General features: G+C 43.8%; 1 protein-coding gene across 1 annotated transcript in view; it reads right to left on the bottom strand.

The window, feature by feature from the left end:
* The window catches only part of ADARB2 (adenosine deaminase RNA specific B2 (inactive)), an 808988-nt gene that overhangs the window by 304252 nt on the left and 483180 nt on the right, over positions 1-21556 (bottom strand). The window contains exon 4 of the mRNA XM_069729698.1: positions 1502-1588. Within this exon, the coding sequence (XP_069585799.1) occupies positions 1502-1588 (87 nt within the window). The remainder of the gene's footprint in view (positions 1-1501; positions 1589-21556) is intronic.

Raw genomic sequence — 21556 nt, 5'->3', positions numbered from 1 at the left:
AGTACCTCTAATTAACAACTGCAATTAACACGCATCAGCCGGAAGTGCGTCACAAATCTTGTCCATTGGTGTTCCTGTTATATGATCACGGGACGCCTATGGACTGTCATGACAGCCAGGGGTCTGCAAAAGACCCCTATGATTGTCATCATGATCCTGTGAATCTCCTGTGGAGATCGTGAAGCCTTGCTATGTATAGCAAAAGTGATCAGAAGATCATAGCTTCAAGTCTCCTAAGGGGACTATTAAACACAGCAAAAAGTAAAAAAAAAAATTAAAAAAAAGTTCACATCATTTTGTACCATTAAACATAAAACAATTAAAAATATACAAATATTTGGTATCTCTGAGTTCAGAAATATTCGATCTATCAAAATATAAACTAAATTAATTTGATTGGTAAACGGCGTAACAAGAAAAATTCAAAACGCCAGTATTATTTTTTTTGGTTACTGCAACATTGCAATACAATGCAATAAGAGGAGATCAATGCATCGGATGTACCCCAAAATGTTATCAATAAAAATGTCAGATCAAGCCTCAAAAAATAAGACCTTCTGAAAAATGGAAATCCTACGAGGTCTTAGTAAATGGCGACAAGTGCAAAACCTTTTTTTCATACAAATTTCTGATTTTTTTTACCACTTAAATATAAAAAAAACCTATCCATGTTTGGTATCTGCATATTCGAAATGACCTGGGGAATGATTCTTCCCATTCTCTAGTACACTATGTGGTAAAATCAATCATGTCATTTAAAAGTACAACTCATCTCGCAAAAATCAAGTCATCATACGGTGATATTGACGTCAAAATATAAAAGTTATGGCTCTTGGAAGAATGGGAGGAAAAAACAAAAAGGAAAAATGGAAAATCGCAGAGGGGTGAAGGAGTAAAAGAGCATTTACTATCAAAATCCCACAATCCATGTTAATATTGACAGGGCAGTAAACTTTTAAACCCTTTTAAGAGGTAGACATAAAACGACAGGTTTTACTACCACTTCTGATGCCCCCTGGCATGAAGCTAATTTAGATGGAGAAAGTTGCTGCTGATTTCAGTCCATGATGTGACTAGAACAGTTTTTTAATTTTATCCTATGTGAATCTGCAAGCAAAAATCTTTAAAAATTTGGAATAATTGATGCAAAAAGTATATGGCAAATCTGTATAACTTTTTGTTATACAAAAAAAAAATTGCTGAGACCAGAATATCCTATAAAGTGGATCTGTCATCAGATTCCCCACTACTGACTACATAGACTATCAAATATAAAACTTAAATGGATGAGGCTGATTACTTTGAAATTTTGAAAGTTTTACTTTCTGCTACGATGAGCATTACAATGAACATTTTTGTAGCTAGAGATGGACTCATAAAAAATACTCATTTTAATATACAGCAAGAAAATGTTCAAATAATATTATATTGCCATTCTGACATAACCCAAAGAAAAGCCATTTTAATAAAACATTCGATCAACCAGGCATAAGGTACCTACTTAAATTATCTTCATCATCCATGCTGCTTGCCCCAGGATCGATAAACTTGAATGGTACGATGAAGGTCGACAGCATGCTTATTTTTTCTGCAAAAAAAAAGAACTTTCTTTAGAAAATTTTAGATATGATTAATAAGTAAACCTTCCAAATTCCCAGAACCTGGAGATAAAGCAGATTGTAAGCACACGAAACACAGTTGAAAAGTAACTCAGGTTTGCTATAGAGAGCTGAAGTGGAAATACTGATTATTCCTATGCACTGTATACCTTGTGCTTTATATAAAATTTACTGGACAGTAAAATGGTTTACTTTCTATAAGTTCCCCTTTCTCTTGCCTTCTTCCTCTATCTTAAAAAATGTCAGTCTAGCACTTTTAATTTTCATTTTATTGGTTTACGAAATATTCACAGCAAAGAACATTGGTTGTTATTGCTGCCTTATCTGAGGACCATAGAACTTGTAGGCTCTTCAGCCCTACTACCGCTGTCTGTTGAGAGGTAGTTCACCATTAAATGAATTAAGTCCATTGAAGTCAAGATTCCCAAGACAGCAGATATCTTCGAAAATGGCAGGAAGGCCACTTGGGACAGGTTCAGACTGTGCAATCTCCGATAGTAGAAGGGACGGCCAAACGGACGGGTTCAGACTATGCCGACAGGATGACCACAGGGACAGGTTCAGACTAAGCTGACAGGAAGGCCAGAGGGACAGGTTAAGACTGTGCAGTCTCCGTAAAGCAAACAAGACGGCCACAGGGACAGGTTAAAGTCCACTGTTCTCAGGAAAAAGTTCAGCTACCGTCTGTGCGGTTTAAGAGTATGGACACTGCCGAAGCAGACACGGGAACAACAAGTAACTATACTGGACTAACTGGACACAGGATATGGGACATGGGAAACATAAACAAACTAGGGATGGATGACCTGGCAACATAAAGTTGCACACACTAAGTCACCTAACTATAGTGGTTGCTCAGGCACCTCCCAATTGGTGAGAGTGCCTTATATACAAGATGTCTCCCAGTTATTGGCTGGAATACACCTTGCAGATGAATACATTAACTAAATGCCTCGCAAATGTTGGCTGGAGGCATCTACCATGTGCGCACGCTGCCCCTTTAAGGACAAGGGAACCGTGCGAAGTAGGCATGCCACCGACACACAGTGCAGCATGCACAGCAGCAGGAAGAAGGAGATGCCGGGGTCTGTGACAAGGATCGGTGAGTGAGTGAGTCAGCGTCCCTGCACAAAGGGAGAAGGGGACACTCTCCAGGGGCACCAGCAATAGCACTACAGTTAGGTTGGAACTCCTGAATGTCAGTATGATTTATTTGGGGAATCTTTAGTTATCACATTCTACCAATAATTCCGGCTTTGTGTGTCACTACTCTGGGGGCCTTCGAATGTAGCTAAAGACTCTCATAGAGAAAGTCCCTAAATACAATAAAGGTTGAGGATCACTGACACTGACCTATAGTGTAAAAATGTGAGAAAGAAAAATAATATTTTAAGCTCTATTAGGGTAGAGGAGATGGAAGAAACTAATATAAGATCACCGCTGAATATGTTTTGTATGTATTTAAATTGTAGATATGCAGTATAAAAAGTATTAATATTAATTAGTGAAGACATTTCGCTTTAGAGAGAGAATCTGTTTTCTCCATCAGCATAATTTATAATGTTCATTTACAGAAAATCTTCAAAGCTTTTTATTAAGACATTAGTTGAAAAGACGGCACAAAGGAAAGACATTTGAATGATACTGGCTGCTGGAAACTGCTGTCCAAAGCACTTAATGAAGCAGAAAGCAGAGGAAGAAGAGGAACTGCATGCTGCCGCCACGAGGGGAGATAAATTTAGGACACTCCATTTATATCACGGTTTGGGTAAGGTCAAGGAATGAATAATGGGACATCATGATGGTAACATTGTCACACACGGAGCTGAATTAAGCTCTAGACCATGCTAATTTTGGTAGCTATGTGATGTTTACTGAGTCAGGCGCAGTGTTCGTTACTCAGTGATTTTGGGCAAATAATCCACATAAAATTATTCATTTTATTCATTAACATTCACATTCATCATAAAGATACAATGAGCAAAATTTGCCAATATTCTTGGAGGCGTTTGTATCCTTTGAAGATATTTTTTAAATAATCTCTGCTAAGCTGATCGTGGACTTCGTGCAAACCCTAAGGCTTGGTTCCCATTGCGTTAATTGGAAAGCGCTAACGGACAGCGTTGCACGGCGAAATTAACGCCATGCAACGCGTCCGCTAGCGCGCCCATTCACGGCAATGGAAACGCACAGCACTAGCGCGTGCCATGTTCGGCACGCGCTAGCGACGTGCCGGTGTTTCCTGGCGCGCCGCGGACGCTGCGAGCAGCGTCCGAGGCGCGCCCGCGGTCCGTTCCCCGCTCTCGCAGATCGGGGATCTGCGAGAGCGAGGACGTTACTGCGACCCCGGGACGCGGCCACATTAAAAACATTGCGTTAGCGCAACCCGCTAGCGCTAAACGGGTTGCACTAACGCAATGTGACCCTAGCCTAAATGTTTTTTTAACTTTTAAGACTAACCAAATGTTTCTCTAATGAGCAATAGTAAGGACAAGTGTGACAGGTGGGTAGATGTGAATATTGGGGTTTTTTATAATTTTTTTCTCAATACGTTAAAAAGATTAGACCATAGCAAATTAGTGATTTCATACTATAGTTTATGAGAAAGATTTTAGTGAATTGATTCTTGATTACTTTTGGCTCCTTAATTCAATCTCTAAGTCAAATACAGCTCTGGCAAAAATCAAGAGACTACTGCAAAATGTTCAGTTTGTCTGATTTTTCTCTTTATAGGTACATTTTTGAGTAAAATGTAAATTGTTCTTTTATTCTATAAACTTCTGACAACATGTCTCTGAATTTCCAAGCAATAAATGTTGTATTTTTTTTCTGAAAAGGAGAAATGGTCAAAAGTAAAACAAAACAAAACAGTGCTTTCAGACCTCAAGTAATGCAAAAAAAAAACAAGATCATAATCAGTTAGAAACAACAATGCTAATTTTTTAACTCAGAAAGAGTTCAGAAATCAATATTTTGTGGAATAACCATGATTTTTAATCACAGCTTTCATGCGTCTTGGCATGCTTTCCACCAGTCTTTCACACTGCTTCTGGCACAAAAATGTAAGCAGTTCTTCTTTGTTTGATGGCTTGTGACTATCCATTATCTTTTTGATTACATTACAAAGGTTATCAATTGGGTTCAGGTCTGGAGATTGGGCTGCCCATGACAGGGTTTTGATGTGGTGGTCTCTTAATTTTTGCCAGAGCTGTATTTACTTAATCCAAAATATATCTTCATTGAATATGTAATAAATAGCGGTATACTTATTTGCTGTACAAAGGGGAGTAGCTACCAAACCAGTTTTACAAAATTATTCACATTGGAAAGGAACTGTTATTTTGTCTAGTAAGAATGAATCTACATAAACTAATAGGGGTAGCCAGTGGTGAGGACTATTCTAGGTCTAAAGGGCTTGCAGCATGTAGCTATTTTAACCTAGCTTTCCCCTCTAGTAAAAAAAGCCATTTGCTTTTAGAGTTATGATTGTGATGAAAACACTTACTGGAACTATGGATAATGATGGTCTGAGCTGTACTTTTCATGAGCTCAACAGCCTTTACATGTTCTACCTCTGTCATATGCATACACATTTGATAGATATTGTGTATAAAAGGGAAAATAAAATTAGCTGAAAGACCTACATAGTACCAGTCACCTCACATGGTATTTTTCAGGTGTACACTAAAGGGAGCCATGTTGTAGAAGTGCTACTTTGGTTTAATTTAATTCTTTATTGTACTTGGAGAATTCCCCTTATTTTAGATTATTGTTGCAGGCAGGGCCTCCATCAGGAACTTCTGTGGCCAATACAAACAAGAAGTATGGGTGCCCTACCCCCCCCCCCATACATTGAGGATTGGAAGGGGAGAGATAATATTAGTAGGGGCTATCAGAAACGGAAACAACACAAGGTGGCAGGAAGGAAACAATCACACAATGTGGAAGTGATCTTGGATGATGTGGCTTAAATGGACAGTGGCAGGGAAAAGAAAGAGTGCATTAATGTGATACCAAAGCTCTGTGGGAGGTCACCCAGAGATACAGTGCTGTGCAAATTAATTGGGACGAAGCGAAAAAATAAAATGTTATAATGCACTGTTACATATTAATTCAGAAAATTACCTTTTTTCCACTGGCTAGTTGACCAAGAATTATTTATGATATATTAAAACTGGTTTGAATCACTGACTGGTAACCAACTTACGATTTTACTTAAAAAATGCTTTGTTCCAATTAATTTGCACAGCACTGTAGTAAGTTGGAGTGGACTTTATCAAGGGACAAAGGGAATATATTGGGTGGCAGTGGCTCTAATAAGGCAGATGGGACAAAGGAAAGACACAAGATAGAACAGAGTTTCTAGGAAGAAGAATCCAGCATGGGGTCATTGCGCAGCTCCTGCACCCTCCCTGAAATTAAGTGTCATCAGGGAATTTCATTTCAGGGGTTGGGTTAGTCCCTGCGGTGTCACTGTGCGATGTGCACAATGACAGCGCACTTTCTTGCCAGCTCAGATCAGCAGTAGCCAGTCGGCAATAGAGCGCACTGTCAGTGCGTGTTATCAGAATACCCAGCGTGCAGAGACCAGCGCTGTCCCTGCAAGTGATGTCATTGAAGATTAGTTTTAAAAAAATATATGTATAGATAGATATACAGTGGGGCAAAAAAGTATTTAGTCAGTCAGCAATAGTGCAAGTTCCACCACTTAAAAAGATGAGAGGCGTCTGTAATTTACATCATAGGTAGACCTCAACTATGGGAGACAAACTGAGAAAAAAAAATCCAGAAAATCACATTGTCTGTTTTTTTAACATTTTATTTGCATATTATGGTGGAAAATAAGTATTTGGTCAGAAACAAACAATCAAGATTTCTGGCTCTCACAGACCTGTAACTTCTTCTTTAAGAGTCTCCTCTTTCCTCCACTCATTACCTGTAGTAATGGCACCTGTTTAAACTTGTTATCAGTATAAAAAGACACCTGTGCACACCCTCAAACAGTCTGACTCCAAACTCCACTATGGTGAAGACCAAAGAGCTGTCAAAGGACACCAGAAACAAAATTGTAGCCCTGCACCAGGCTGAGAAGACTGAATCTGCAATAGCCAACCAGCTTGGAGTGAAGAAATCAACAGTGGGAGCAATAATTAGAAAATGGAAGACATACAAGACCACTGATAATCTCCCTCGATCTGGGGCTCCACACAAAATCCCACCCCGTGGGGTCAGAATGATCACAAGAACGGTGAGTAAAAATCCCAGAACCACGCGGTGGGACCTAGTGAATGAACTGCAGAGAGCTGGGACCAATGTAACAAGGCCTACCATAAGTAACACACTACGCCACCATGGACTCAGATCCTGCAGTGCCAGACGTGTCCCAATGCTTAAGCCAGTACATGTCCGGGCCCGTCTGAAGTTTGCTAGAGAGCATTTGGATGATCCAGAGGAGTTTTGGGAGAATGTCCTATGGTCTGATGAAACCAAACTGGAACTGTTTGGTAGAAACACAACTTGTCGTGTTTGGAGGAAAAAGAATACTGAGTTGCATCCATCAAACACCATACCTACTGTAAAGCATGGTGGTGGAAACATCATGCTTTGGGGCTGTTTCTCTGCAAAGGGGCCAGGACGACTGATCCGGGTACATGAAAGAATGAATGGGGCCATGTATCGTGAGATTTTGAGTGCAAACCTCCTTCCATCAGCAAGGGCATTGAAGATGAAACGTGGCTGGGTCTTTCAACATGACAATGATCCAAAGCACACCGCTAGGGCAACGAAGGAGTGGCTTCGTAAGAAGCATTTCAAGGTCCTGGAGTGGCCTAGCCAGTCTCCAGATCTCAACCCTATAGAAAACCTTTGGAGGGAGTTGAAAGTCCGTGTTGCCAAGCGAAAAGCCAAAAACATCACTGCTCTAGAGGAGATCTGCATGGAGGAATGGGCCAACATACCAACAACAGTGTGTGGCAACCTTGTGAAGACTTACAGAAAACGTTTGACCTCTGTCATTGCCAACAAAGGATATATTACAAAGTATTGAGATGAAATTTTGTTTCTGACCAAATACTTATTTTACACCATAATATGCAAATGAAATGTTAAAATAACAGACAATGTGATTTTCTGGATTTTTTTTTCTCAATTTGTCTCCTATAGTTGAGGTCTACCTATGATGTAAATTACAGACGCCTCTCATCTTTTTAAGTGGTGGAACTTGCACTATTGCTGACTGACTAAATACTTTTTTGCCCCACTGTATTAGAAAAATAGATTAGATTATTGCATTATATAGATAGGGATTCAAGATTAAAACTAATTTGTATTTCAGATCGCCCATTTAAATGCTTTTATGTATCTTGTCTTGGTTTTAAAGGGACACTGTCACCTGAATTTGGAGGGAACAATCTTCAGCCATGGAGGCGGGGTTTTTGGGTGTTTGATTCACCCTTTCCTTACCCGCTGGCTGCATGCTGGCTGCAATATTGGATTGAAGTTCATTCTCTGTCCTCCATAGTACACGCAAGATTGCCCTGCGCAGGCGTGTACTACGGAGGACAGAGAATGAACTTCAATCCAATATTTCAGCCAACATGCAGCCAGCGGGTAAGGAAAGGGTGAATCAAACACCCAAAAACCCCGCCTCCATGGCTGAAGATTGTTCCCTCCAAATTCAGGTGACAGTGTCCCTTTAATGTTTTTACTTTATACTTTATAAAGATTTACATTGTTTAAATGTAAGAAGTACAACAGATCTTTTGTAAGTGTCTTTAATCTTTTTTTAAATTTCACACGTCTTAATCCAATTTTGTTTTACATTTATATGTTCCTTTTGCATTCATGTAGGAATATAGTATTATTGCTCATGTGAACTTCAAGATTTTTTTTAAAAATGTGGTTGAAACTACAGCAGAAAAGTCCCTCCTCTCGAAATATATGATATGATTACAATTCAGAAAAGTCATTACGCATTTTATATCAACAAATGATTTATGTTTACCCTCCAGGATACAAAGCTGAAAGTTCATGATTTCACAAACCATTTATACTGAATATTAAGTTAAAGACATCATTTATTTTGAGGGCAGTCTTTATATATTTTACGATGTAATAACAAGAAAACTAACTCATAATAAGCCGCGTCTTAGATCTTCCATTATTTCAAGTGTCTAACCGGATTACAGAGCTTCATCTGTGCATAATATATAGCTTGAATGGCACCATTAAGGTAGAATAGCATTAAATAAGGTCCCATTGGATCCCAATGAATGAAAAATGCACAGGAAAAACATTTCAATAGAAAAAAGGGTAAACAATGACAAGCATAATGATCTATCTGTATGAGTATAATCAAAGCATTGCTTGTGTTCTGAATTGCAGGTTAGCAACCATTTACTTCCTCCAGTCTCTCAACTGAAATTCTTACTGAACATAGAGCAATAAAAAAATATAATAAGTGAAAGTATAAGGCTGGGTTCCCATTGCGTTATGGGACCGCGTTAAACGGACAGCGTTGCACGGCGAAATTAACGCCGTGCAACGCGTCTGTTAACGCGCCCATTGAAGGCAATGGGAACGCGCTTCACTATCGCGTGCCATGTTTGGCACGCGCTAGCGACGCGCCGGTGATTCCTGGCGCTCCGCGGACGCTGCTTGCAGCGTCCGAGGCGCGCCCGCGGCCCGTTCCCCGCTCTCACAGATCGGGGATCTGCGAGAGCGGGGACGTTACCGCGACCCCGACCGCAGCCCCATAGAAAACATTGCGTTAGCGCAACCCGCTAGCGCTAAACGGATTGCACTAACGCAATGTGACCCTAGCCTTAGTGAAATTGTAGTCCAACAAAAAAAAACCTGTTCCCTTAAAAAGGTAGTATCTTCATCGCAAATGTGTAAAATTACACAGTGCTTGTACAAACAAGAAAATTGTAATTTACTTGTTATTAAATTCTCTCTTCTTAAGAACAGACAGACTGTATTTATTATTTTTTTACTGCTCATATCCTAGGTTAAAGAATAACTTCCATAAATGTTCAACTTGACTCATGATGATGTAATAGGTGCTGCAGAATAGAACTTAACCTTTTTTTATTATTCTGCTTCACAGTTGGTGAGATATTATTGATTTGCCACCTAAAGAGTTAATTTTTTTTCAGTCTAAGGGGTAGTACCAGAGAGATTTCACTGGGGGGCGTGTACTTTATTCTCTTTCTGACGCTGACCAATAATAAGTAGGCAGGAACACACTGGGGAAAGAAGAACACGCCCCCATGATAGGTTAGAACAGGCTCTGCTGAATGATAACATCGTCTACTCTGCCCATTGTATAGTTAGTGCATTTGAATTTCATCGTAGAGAATCGCAAAACAATCGAGACCGTTGTTATGGGTTGCAAGCTTGCATATTTTGGCAAAAATATCGACCAATACCACATGTATTTTATACATTTTTTTGTTACACATTTTTCATCTTTTGCAAGGTGTAGGCAAGCCTTTAGTGTTGCCTTGTGAAATTTGGGTGTTTGTCCTTGTGGAGTGCACTGATATTACAGTATGGGCATCACTAATAGGCTGTAAGTCAGATACTGTGCACTACATCAGTATTTTGCAGCTGTGCTGACTCAGCATTTATCATGGGAGCCGGCTGCATCACACAGTGGATTAATATTTTATCAAGGTGCTGGAAAATATTTTTTACATTTTTTATTTTTTTATTTTTTGCCTTTTTCTGTGAGTTGTTCAGCCAACATGAGTAACTTGTATAGGGAGCTTTACTCTCATGCAATCTCACATTCACAGCTATAACATTATCTTTCCTACTCCACAGTGTGATTATCACACAAAGACGGGGTTCAAATGAGTGTAAAAAATTGTCGGAATTTAATTCTGAATTTCATCCAACACATGGAAGAAACTAGTGTATGCTGTGATTTTTTCACGCATAGCTTCAGTCTGATTTTCACCATTTCAATATTAGAAGCTTTTTCTAGGAGGAGGTTTCTTATTATTTTGATGTCTGCAGGCAGGGTAAGTGGACTGCAGGTTCCTGGAAGGTGAGGATGAAGTTCTTTTCTCCTAATAACATATTGTTACATACATCTTTTGTTTGATTTACACACAAAAACAGGCACATTGAAGGGAGTCCATGTTAGGGGTCAAGTTCCCACCTCTGCACAGGGGGGATCTCGGGCCATCTCCGCTGCAATCTCCCATTCTTCTCCTGCCACAGTGGAGCCTGCTCAGCGGAGACGTCAGTCCCAGCGTCTTGCGCAGTCCCACTCTGTACAAAGAGTTACTGCTGCTTTTCCTGCTTCTGCCATTGAAGCCAGTGCTGGGCAGCGGCGAGCAGATGCTTCCCTCGTTCTGAGCATGCCCAGAGTAAGATCTCTCAGTGGAGATCGAGGGTCACATGGTCAGATACTGCAGCTAAGTCCATTGGTCCTTTCAGGAAGGTCCTGTAGGTGCTCTGGCTTTGTGGTAGCCTCTCATTGGTCCTTCTAAGAAGGTCCTGCACGTGCTGCAACAATTTAAGACTCGCATGGCCGCACGGCCATGCGCTAGTATTGTTCCATGTTATGTGCTTTGCGCCAGTGTGGTCACGTAAGAGTGTGTTCAGGGACCCGGCTGAAATAAGCCCCTAGAATGCTGGCACCTCCGGCGAGGAGTTTGTGTGTGTATGTATTCAGGGACCTGGCTGAAATAAGCCCCTAGAATGCTGGCACCTCCGGCGAGGAGTTTTGTGTGCATGCATGACCATTGACTGCTCTCTGTTTGGGCAGTTAGCCTGTGCCTCTGTGAAGTTCAAGGCTAGGGTCACATTGCGTTAGGGCAGTCCGTTTAGCGCATAGCACTACGGACTGCACTAATGCAATGTCCCAAAAGGGATCACGTTAGCCAATCCCGCTAGCGCAGATCCCCGATGCAAGCAGCGTTCGCGGTCCGTCACTCAAATGACGGCACATCGCTAGTGCATGCCCAATGTGGGCATGCGCCAGCGATGCGTTCGCCATTACAATCAATGGCGGCATTAACGGACTATGTTACACCGCGTTATGCCGCGGTGTAACGTAGTCCATTAAACATACCGCCATAATGCAGTGTGACCTTAGCCTAACAGGGCACAGTGCTTTGCTTTCACGGCTACTTGGTGAATTAACTGAGTTAGTCCATACCGCCATATAGTGCCACCGTTTGCTAGCAGCAGGTTCTCCTGCACGGTGGACCCCGGGCTGCGAACGCACCAATAATAATAAAAACATATATATTTACTTGGTGCGTTCCGCTAGCCCTAACAGTCCGTCACCCCTAAAATGCATTTTAGATGGGCTATGTAGTGCTATAGGGGACTAAGCCACTATAACAACCATATCAGCACTGTACCTGTTATTTTTATACTGCCTGAGAAAATAACTTTTAATTCATATGGAAATGAGGAGGTTTTGGAAATGCAGAAAGCAGCATCAGAAGAAAGGAGACAAGCAGGATAATGCCTGCGCCCACTGCGCACATGCACAGCCACACACGCCAGCAACAATAAGACAGTGCTTGCTCTAGGAAGCGAGAAATTGGCTGAAAGAACAAGCAAAGCGCAATTGGGTGTTATCCAGATTAAGGTAGCTGTTCTGCTCAGCTGGTGGTGTTGTGTGAGACACAAGACTGAAATGGCATCAAGCAGCACTAGAATGGCATCAAACTTCTGAAGCTGCACTAGTTCGCAGATCCAAAGTGGTAATGTGGGTAGTTTGGAGATAGCGGGTGACCTGCGCTGCTGGTGTGTATCCGATCAAGGAGTGAAAATCAGGCAAAAGTATTTGTAGTATAGTTTATTCTCTAAACATTTTGAAGTATTCCAACTTCTTCCTTAGAAAAACCACAGAGATCCTCATGAAGAAGAAGTTGGAATACTTCGAAAATACTGCAAATATATTTGAAGTTTTAGGCTGCCGTCACACTAGCAGTATTTGGTCAGTATTTTACATCAGTATTTGTAAGCCAAAACCAGGAGTGGGTGATAAATGCAGAAGTGGTGCATATGTTTATATTATACTTTTCCTCTAATTGTTCCACTCCTGGTTTTGGCTTACAAATACTGATGTAAAATACTGACCAAATACTGATAGCGTGACTGCAGCCTCAGAGGTCTTTTTTTGTTTTGGTTGTGTTTCCTATGTGACCCCCTATAACCTTTACATGTATATTTTTTTTGTCTTTCTTTGAGAATAAAGTACACTACCAATACATTTAACTGATTTTGACTGCTTGATGGCATACCCACCAGCAGGGCAGGTCAACTGCTGTCTCCAAACTACCCGCACTGCTCTAGGAAGCAAGCACTGTCAATCAGAAGTGGGGGAAGGGCCCCAATCTGCAAATGAAGAGGCGTAGCGGTACACCAATCTTGTGGCCACTCCAAAGGTGCACTGAAGCCTAATCATTTGCATATGAGTTAAAAGTATTTTTTTTCTCCGGCACTGTACCAGTAATAGATATGGTGCTAGTATGATTGTTATAGGGGCCAAGTCCACTCCAACACTGTATAGCCCTTTTAAAATCCATTTTTAAGGATGACGGACACTCTTTAATGCACTTTTTTCTCTCCTGTTTCTTCTGTATTCTACACTCAATTATAGAGTTGAGCGACCTTGACCTTTTTAGAGTCGAGCCGGGTTTTGCGAAACCCGACTATGTCCAAAGTCGGGTCGAGTGAAATCGGCCGATTATGACGTAAAGTCGGGATCGACCGAAACACGAAACCCAATGCAAGTCAATGGGGCAGCATAGTCGGCAGTGAGTGGGGGCCAGGAAAACACCTAGAGTGGCCATTTTAATGTCAAAACCATCCATTCTTCTTAATGAAGCTTGTCAAGCGTAATTTACCTTATAATAATTGGAAGGCATTTGAAATTGGGGGTCATTTGGCTAAAGTTGTGGGGGGTAGGGCTGGTTCAAGTAATTAGTGGGCCCAGGAAATCTGGACCACGTCACGGCAGTGGAGCAGGGAGAGGTAAGTATTTCAACTTTGCAAGTGCTGTGAACCTGAGCAAGCAGGGGGGGCCCACTCGTTGGCATTGGCACTGGCACAGGGCCCCTCAAAGTACAGCGGTGTGTTTGCACGGCGGGGGCGCCTCCCACCGGCAGCAACACTTTTGCGTACTATGAGAGGCCCTGTGCCAGTGACGTCGCCAACTAGTATTCCTCCCCCCACCTGATGAAGGAACCTGCACTTTCATCTGCACCTTCCTCTTTGTCCCCGTGTAAGGTGGTATGGTATGCGGGAAGAGCAACCTGACTTTCAGCAGGGTCACAATGTTGTTGTGTAGCGTGCACGGGGAATGTTGCGTTATGGGTCAATGTACCAGCAGACTCATCTATCACTGGCTGGGCAATGGGCACGATGAAGTGGAAACACAGATATAGGCCCAAAGAAGAAAGTGGGCTAAATGCAGTTCAAAATTGGTAACACAGGAATAACCAGGGGGCATTGCAGTGGAGGACAACTGGAATGAGAGGCTGACACAGAGAGTAGGGCCAAATCAGTAAGTAGTCGAAATGCAGTTCAAAATTGGCAACCGTAGTAAACAGGCGGCACAGCTTTGTTCAGTGGAGGAGAACAGCAAGGAGTGGCAGACACCGATAGTAGGCCCCAAACCAACTAGTACGCCAAATGCAGTTGTTCCATTTAACCACAATTTAATGAGAGCCTGAAGATAGAAGCTCAGGAAAGGCAACCTGGGGAACACCTTGGAGTGTAACACACCATCTCTCTCCACCCCATACCCATTTTGTATGGCCTAATGCAGTGTACTTTTCTACAACTACTAAACGAGAGTCGGAAGACCGAAGCAATGGCAAGGAAACCTGGGGAACACCTTAGAGTGTAACACACCCTCTCTCTACACCCCATACCCAATTTGAAGGCCTAATGCAGTGTAGTTTCCAAGAACTACTAAACGAGAGCCGGAAGATCGAAGCTCAGGAAAGGCAACCTGGGGAACACCTTGGAGTGTAACACACCCTCTCGCTACACCCCATACCCAATTTGAAGGCCTAATGCAGCGTAGTTTCCAACAACTACTAAACGAGAGCCGGAAGATCGAAGCTCAGGAAAGGCAACCTGGGGAACACCTTGGAGTGTAACACACCCTCTCGCTACACCCCATACCCAATTTGAAGGCCTAATGCAGCGTAGTTTCCAACAACTACTAAACGAGAGCCGGAAGATCGAAGCTCAGGAAAGGCAACCTGGGGAACACCTTGGAGTGTAACAAACCCTCTCTCTACACCCCATACCCAATTTGTAGGCCTAATGCAGCGTAGTTTCCGACAACTACTAAACGAGAGCATGAAGATCGAAGCTCAGGAAAGGCAACCTGGGGAACACCTTGGAGTGTAACACACCCTCTCTCTACACCCCATACCCAATTTGTAGGCCTAATGCAGCGTAGTTTCCGACAACTACTAAACGAGAGCCGGAATATCGAAGCTCAGGAAAGGCAACCTGGGGAACACCTTGGAGTGTAACACACCCTCTCTCTACACCCCATACCCAATTTGAAGGCCTAATGCAGTGTAGTTTCCAAGAACTACTAAACGAGAGCCGGAAGATCGAAGCTCAGGAAAGGCAACCTGGGGAACACCTTGGAGTGTAACACACCCTCTCGCTACACCCCATACCCAATTTGAAGGCCTAATGCAGCGTAGTTTCCAACAACTACTAAACGAGAGCCGGAAGATCGAAGCTCAGGAAAGGCAACCTGGGGAACACCTTGGAGTGGAACACACCATCTCTCTACACCCCATACCCAATTTGAAGGCCTAATGCAGAGTAGTTTCCAAGAACTACTAAACGAGAGCCGGAAGATCGAAGCTCAGGAAAGGCAACCTGGGGAACACCTTGGAGTGTAACACAACGTCTCTCTACACGACGGAAGGGCTGATTCTTAGGAAGGAAGGCTGTTGGAAATAAGCATTGCGCGTCCGAGGGTGATTATATTCTTATTAGGTATATACTCACCCTCGGACGCGCCCTGCTTCTTTATTTGGAATGAATGTTTATTTGCAATGTGGTGTTGACTTTCTCTATTATTTTGGTAATTAATGATTTTATTATTTTCATTATTTTGCATCTTCTCGGCAATAATATAAAGAAGACGCGACAGGACAACACTCGGTGGATGCCATATGTGTGTTTTCAATTTAAAAAAACTTTCAGTTAACTACTTGCAGGAGAAAGTAATTGTAGCTGGTGGCCATTTTTAGTACTGTACCAGATTAGAGTTGTGTGTTTGTTTTTAATGTTAAAATGTCTGCATTTGATATCTCACCAGTATTTTCTTTTTTATAAGCAAAATACTTATTTTTATATTTTCTGATGTTGGTTCCAGGGGTACACGGCCAGCAGTGCCCTGGTCAGTGTAGTAGTAGTTGAAAGAATGGACCGCAGACAGGCATCGAAGGCCTAAAATAATAACACATGGCTGTAGGCAATTTTAAATTGGTTCCAGGGGTACACGGACAGCAGTGGTGTGGTCAGTGGAGGCCTAGTGGAAGGAGTGACCGCAGACAGGCATCGAAGGCCTAAAATAATAACACATGGCTGTAGGCAATTTTAAATTGGTTCCAGGGGTACACGGGCAGCAGTGACCTGGTCAGTGTAGTAGTAGTTGAAAGAATGGACCGCAGACAGGCATCGAAGGCCTAAAATAAAAAAATTGGGCTGGCTGTAGGCAATTTTAAATTGGTTCCAGGGGTACACGGGCAGCAGTGGTGTGGTCAGTGGAGGCCTAGTGGAAGGAGTGACCGCAGACAGGCATCGAAGGCCTAAAATAATAACACATGGCTGTAGGCAATTTTAAATTGGTTCCAGGGGTACACGGGCAGCAGTGACCTGGTCAGTGTAGTAGTAGTTGAAAAAATGGACCGCAGACAGGCATCGAATGCCTAAAATAATAACACATGGCTGTAGGCAATTTTAAATTGGTTACAGGGGTACACGGACAGCAGTGACCTGGTCAGTGTAGTAGTAGTTGAAAGAATGGACCGCAGACAGGCATCGAAGGCCTAAAATAAAAAAATTGGGCTGGCTGTAGGCAATTTTAAATTGGTTCCAGGGGTACACGGGCAGCAGTGGTGTGGTCAGTGGAGGCCTAGTGGAAGGAGTGACCGCAGACAGGCATCGAAGGCCTAAAATAATAACACATGGCTGTAGGCAATTTTAAATTGGTTCCAGGGGTACACGGACAGCAGTGACCTGGTCAGTGTAGTAGTAGTTGAAAGAATGGACCGCAGACAGGCATCGAAGGCCTAAAATAATAACACATGGCTGTAGGCAATTTTAAATTGGTTCCAGGGGTACACGGACAGCAGTGACCTGGTCAGTGTAGTAGTAGTTGAAAGAATGGACCGCAGACAGGCATCGAAGGCCTAAAATAAAAAAATTGGGCTGGCTGTAGGCAATTTTAAATTGGTTCCAGGGGTACACGGGCAGCAGTGGTGTGGTCAGTGGAGGCCTAGTGGAAGGAGTGACCGCAGACAGGCATCGAAGGCCTAAAATAATAACACATGGCTGTAGGCAATTTTAAATTGGTTCCAGGGGTACACGGACAGCAGTGACCTGGTCAGTGTAGTAGTAGTTGAAAGAATGGACCGCAGACAGGCATCGAAGGCCTAAAATAAAAAAATTGGGCTGGCTGTAGGCAATTTTAAATTGGTTCCAGGGGTACACGGGCAGCAGTGGTGTGGTCAGTGGAGGCCTAGTGGAAGGAGTGACCGCAGACAGGCATCGAAGGCCTAAAATAATAACACATGGCTGTAGGCAATTTTAAATTGGTTCCAGGGGTACACGGACAGCAGTGACCTGGTCAGTGTAGTAGTAGTTGAAAGAATGGACCGCAGACAGGCATCGAAGGCCTAAAATAAAAAAATTGGGCTGGCTGTAGGCAATTTTAAATTGGTTCCAGGGGTACACGGGCAGCAGTGGTGTGGTCAGTGGAGGCCTAGTGGAAGGAGTGACCGCAGACAGGCATCGAAGGCCTAAAATAATAACACATGGCTGTAGGCAATTTTAAATTGGTTCCAGGGGTACACGGGCAGCAGTGGTGTGGTCAGTGGAGGCCTAGTGGAAGGAGTGACCGCAGACAGGCATCGAAGGCCTAAAATAATAACACATGGCTGTAGGCAATTTTAAATTGGTTACAGGGGTACACGGACAGCAGTGACCTGGTCAGTGTAGTAGTAGTTGAAAGAATGGACCGCAGACAGGCATCGAAGGCCTAAAATAAAAAAATTGGGCTGGCTGTAGGCAATTTTAAATTGGTTCCAGGGGTACACGGACAGCAGTGGTGTGGTCAGTGGAGGCCTAGTGGAAGGAGTGACCGCAGACAGGCATCGAAGGCCTAAAATAATAACACATGGCTGTAGGCAATTTTAAATTGGTTCCAGGGGTACACGGACAGCAGTGGTGTGGTCAGTGGAGGCCTAGTGGAAGGAGTGACCGCAGACAGGCATCGAAGGCCTAAAATAATAACACATGGCTGTAGGCAATTTTAAATTGGTTCCAGGGGTACACGGACAGCAGTGACCTGGTCAGTGTAGTAGTAGTTGAAAGAATGGACCGCAGACAGGCATCGAAGGCCTAAAATAAAAAAATTGGGCTGGCTGTAGGCAATTTTAAATTGGTTCCAGGGGTACACGGGCAGCAGTGACCTGGTCAGTGTAGTAGTAGTTGAAAGAATGGACCGCAGACAGGCATCGAAGGCCTAAAATAAAAAAATTGGGCTGGCTGTAGGCAATTTTAAATTGGTTCCAGGGGTACACGGGCAGCAGTGGTGTGGTCAGTGGAGGCCTAGTGGAAGGAGTGACCGCAGACAGGCATCGAAGGCCTAACATAACAAACTTGGGCTGGCTGTAGGCACTTTTAAATTGGTTCCAGGGGTACACGGGCAGCAGTGGTCTGGTCAGTGGAAGTCTAGTGGAAGGAGTGACCGCAGACAGGCATCGAAGGCCTAAAATAATAACACATGGCTGTAGGCAATTTTAAATTGGTTCCAGGGGTACACGGACAGCAGTGACCTGGTCAGTGTAGTAGTAGTTGAAAGAATGGACCGCAGACAGGCATCGAAGGCCTAAAATAAAAAAATTGGGCTGGCTGTAGGCAATTTTAAATTGGTTCCAGGGGTACACGGGCAGCAGTGACCTGGTCAGTGTAGTAGTAGTTGAAAGAATGGACCGCAGACAGGCATCGAAGGCCTAAAATAAAAAAATTGGGCTGGCTGTAGGCAATTTTAAATTGGTTCCAGGGGTACACGGGCAGCAGTGACCTGGTCAGTGTAGTAGTAGTTGAAAGAATGGACCGCAGACAGGCTTAGAAGGCCTAACATAACAAACTTGGGCTGGCTGTAGGCACTTTTAAATTGGTTCCAGGGGTACACGGGCAGCAGTGGTCTGGTCAGTGGAAGTCTAGTGGAAGGAGTGACCGCAGACAGGCTTCCAAGGCCTAACATAACAAACTTGGGCTGGCTGTAGGCACTTTTAAATTGGTTCCAGGGGTACACGGGCAGCAGTGGTCTGGTCAGTGGAAGTCTAGTGGAAGGAGTGACCGCAGACAGGCTTCCAAGGCCTAACATAACAAACTTGGGCTGGCTGTAGGCACTTTTAAATTGGTTCCAGGGGTACACGGGCAGCAGTGGTCTGGTCAGTGGAAGTCTAGTGGAAGGAGTGACCGCAGACAGGCTTCCAAGGCCTAACATAACAAACTTGGGCTGGCTGTAGGCACTTTTAAATTGGTTCCAGGGGTACACGGGCAGCAGTGGTCTGGTCAGTGGAAGTCTAGTGGAAGGAGTGACCGCAGACAGGCTTCCAAGGCCTAACATAACAAACTTGGGCTGGCTGTAGGCACTTTTAAATTGGTTCCAGGGGTACACGGGCAGCAGTGGTCTGGTCAGTGGAAGTCTAGTGGAAGGAGTGACCGCAGACAGGCTTCCAAGGCCTAACATAACAAACTTGGGCTGGCTGTAGGCACTTTTAAATTGGTTCCAGGGGTACACGGGCAGCAGTGGTCTGGTCAGTGGAAGTCTAGTGGAAGGAGTGACCGCAGACAGGCTTCGAAGGCCTAACATAACAAAATTGGGCTGGCTGTAGGCACTTTAAATTGGTTCCAGGGGTACATGGGCAGCAGTGTATGGTCAGTGGAAGTCTAGTGGAAGGAGTGACGGCAGACAGTCTTCGAAGGCCTAACATAACAAAATTGGGCTGACTGTAGGCACTTTTAAATTGGTTCCAGGGTAACACGGCCAGCAGTGGCCTGGTCAGTGTAGTAGTTGTAGAAAGAAGGGACCGCAGACAGGCTTCGAAGGCCTAACATAACAAAAATGTCAAAACAATGGTATTGTCAGTGCCAGGCATTGAAGGATGTCAGCGGCTAGACTACACATTGGTGAAGCTGTGAGAGATAATTTTGCTAGTGGTAGAGCACTGTTTGAGCTGGGGGGGGGAACTGTCTTGTGGCCGGCGGTACAGGCACAGGGCCCCTCATATTACAACGGTGTGTCTGACGTTGGGTGCGCACCACCACCGCCAGAGACACTTTATTGTACTATGAGGGACCCAGTGGCAGTGCCGTCGACCAAAAGCGGCCACACCCACCTCTTCAGACAAACAGCACTCTCAAGGGTCCAAGCGCAAAGTGGCGATAGCACGGCCCCGTGTGGGGAGTTTGGCCATTTCGTGAGGTGGAAACATGTCGTATGCTGGACAATCAGGTGAAGAAAATTACGAGATTGGAAAAGTCATTCAGAATAGTCCACAGGCAAGACCTTTTCATAGGAAAGCTAGGTGTCAGCCGGGCAGGGTGGGGCAAAAGATTTTGAAATCCAGTTGTGGTTCATTTTAATGAAGGTTAGATCATCTACATTTTGGGTAGCCAGACGAGTCCTTTTTTCTGTTAGTATTGAACCTGCAGCACTGAATACTCTTTCTGATAGGACACTAGCTGCCGGGCAAGCAAGCTCCTGCAATGCATATTCTGCCAATTCTGGCCAGGTGTCTAATTTGGATGCCCAGTAATCAAATGGGAATGACGGTTGAGGGAGAACGTCGATAAGGGATGAAAAATAGTTTGTAACCATACTGGACAAATGTTGTCTCCTGTCACTTTGAATTGATGCTGCAGTACCTGTCCTGTCTGCGGTCATAGAAAAATCACTCCACAACCTGGTCAGAAAACCCCTCTGTCCAACGCCACTTCTGATTTCTGCCCCTCTAACACCTCTGGTCTGCTGGCCCCTGGAGCTCGTGTGAGAACGATCACGGGCGCTGTGTGCAGGGAATGCCAGAAGCAAACGGTCAACAAGAGTTGATTGTTTTGTTGCTAATATTAGTTCCAAGTTCTCATGTGGCATAATATTTTGCAATTTGCCTTTATAGCGAGGATCAAGGAGGCAGGCCAACCAGTAATCGTCATCGTTCATCATTTTTGTAATGCGTGTGTCCCTTTTGAGGATACGCAAGGCATAATCCGCCATGTGGGCCAAAGTTCCCGTTGTCAAATCTGCGGTTGTGCTTGGTTGAGGGGCAGTTGCAGGCAAATCTACGTCACTTGTGTCCCTCAAAAAACCAGAACCCGGCCTTGCCACGCCACCAATTTCCCGTGCCCCCGGGAAAGCTTCCTCATTAAAAATATACTCATCCCCATCATCCTCCTCATCCTCCACCTCCTCTTCGCCCGGTACCTCGTCATGTACACTGCCCTGACCAGACAATCGCTGACTGTCATCAAGGCTTTCCTCTTCCTCTGGTGCAGACGCCTGATCCTTTATGTGCGTCAAACTTTGCATCAGCAGACGCATTAGGGGGATGCTCATGCTTATTATGGCGTTGTCTGCACTAACCAGCCGTGTGCATTCCTCAAAACACTGAAGGACTTGACACATGTCTTGAATC

Source organism: Ranitomeya imitator, chromosome 6 (genome assembly GCF_032444005.1).
Source record: "Ranitomeya imitator isolate aRanImi1 chromosome 6, aRanImi1.pri, whole genome shotgun sequence".
Taxonomy (NCBI): domain Eukaryota; kingdom Metazoa; phylum Chordata; class Amphibia; order Anura; family Dendrobatidae; genus Ranitomeya; species Ranitomeya imitator.
This window is presented reverse-complemented; position numbering and strand designations above follow the sequence as displayed.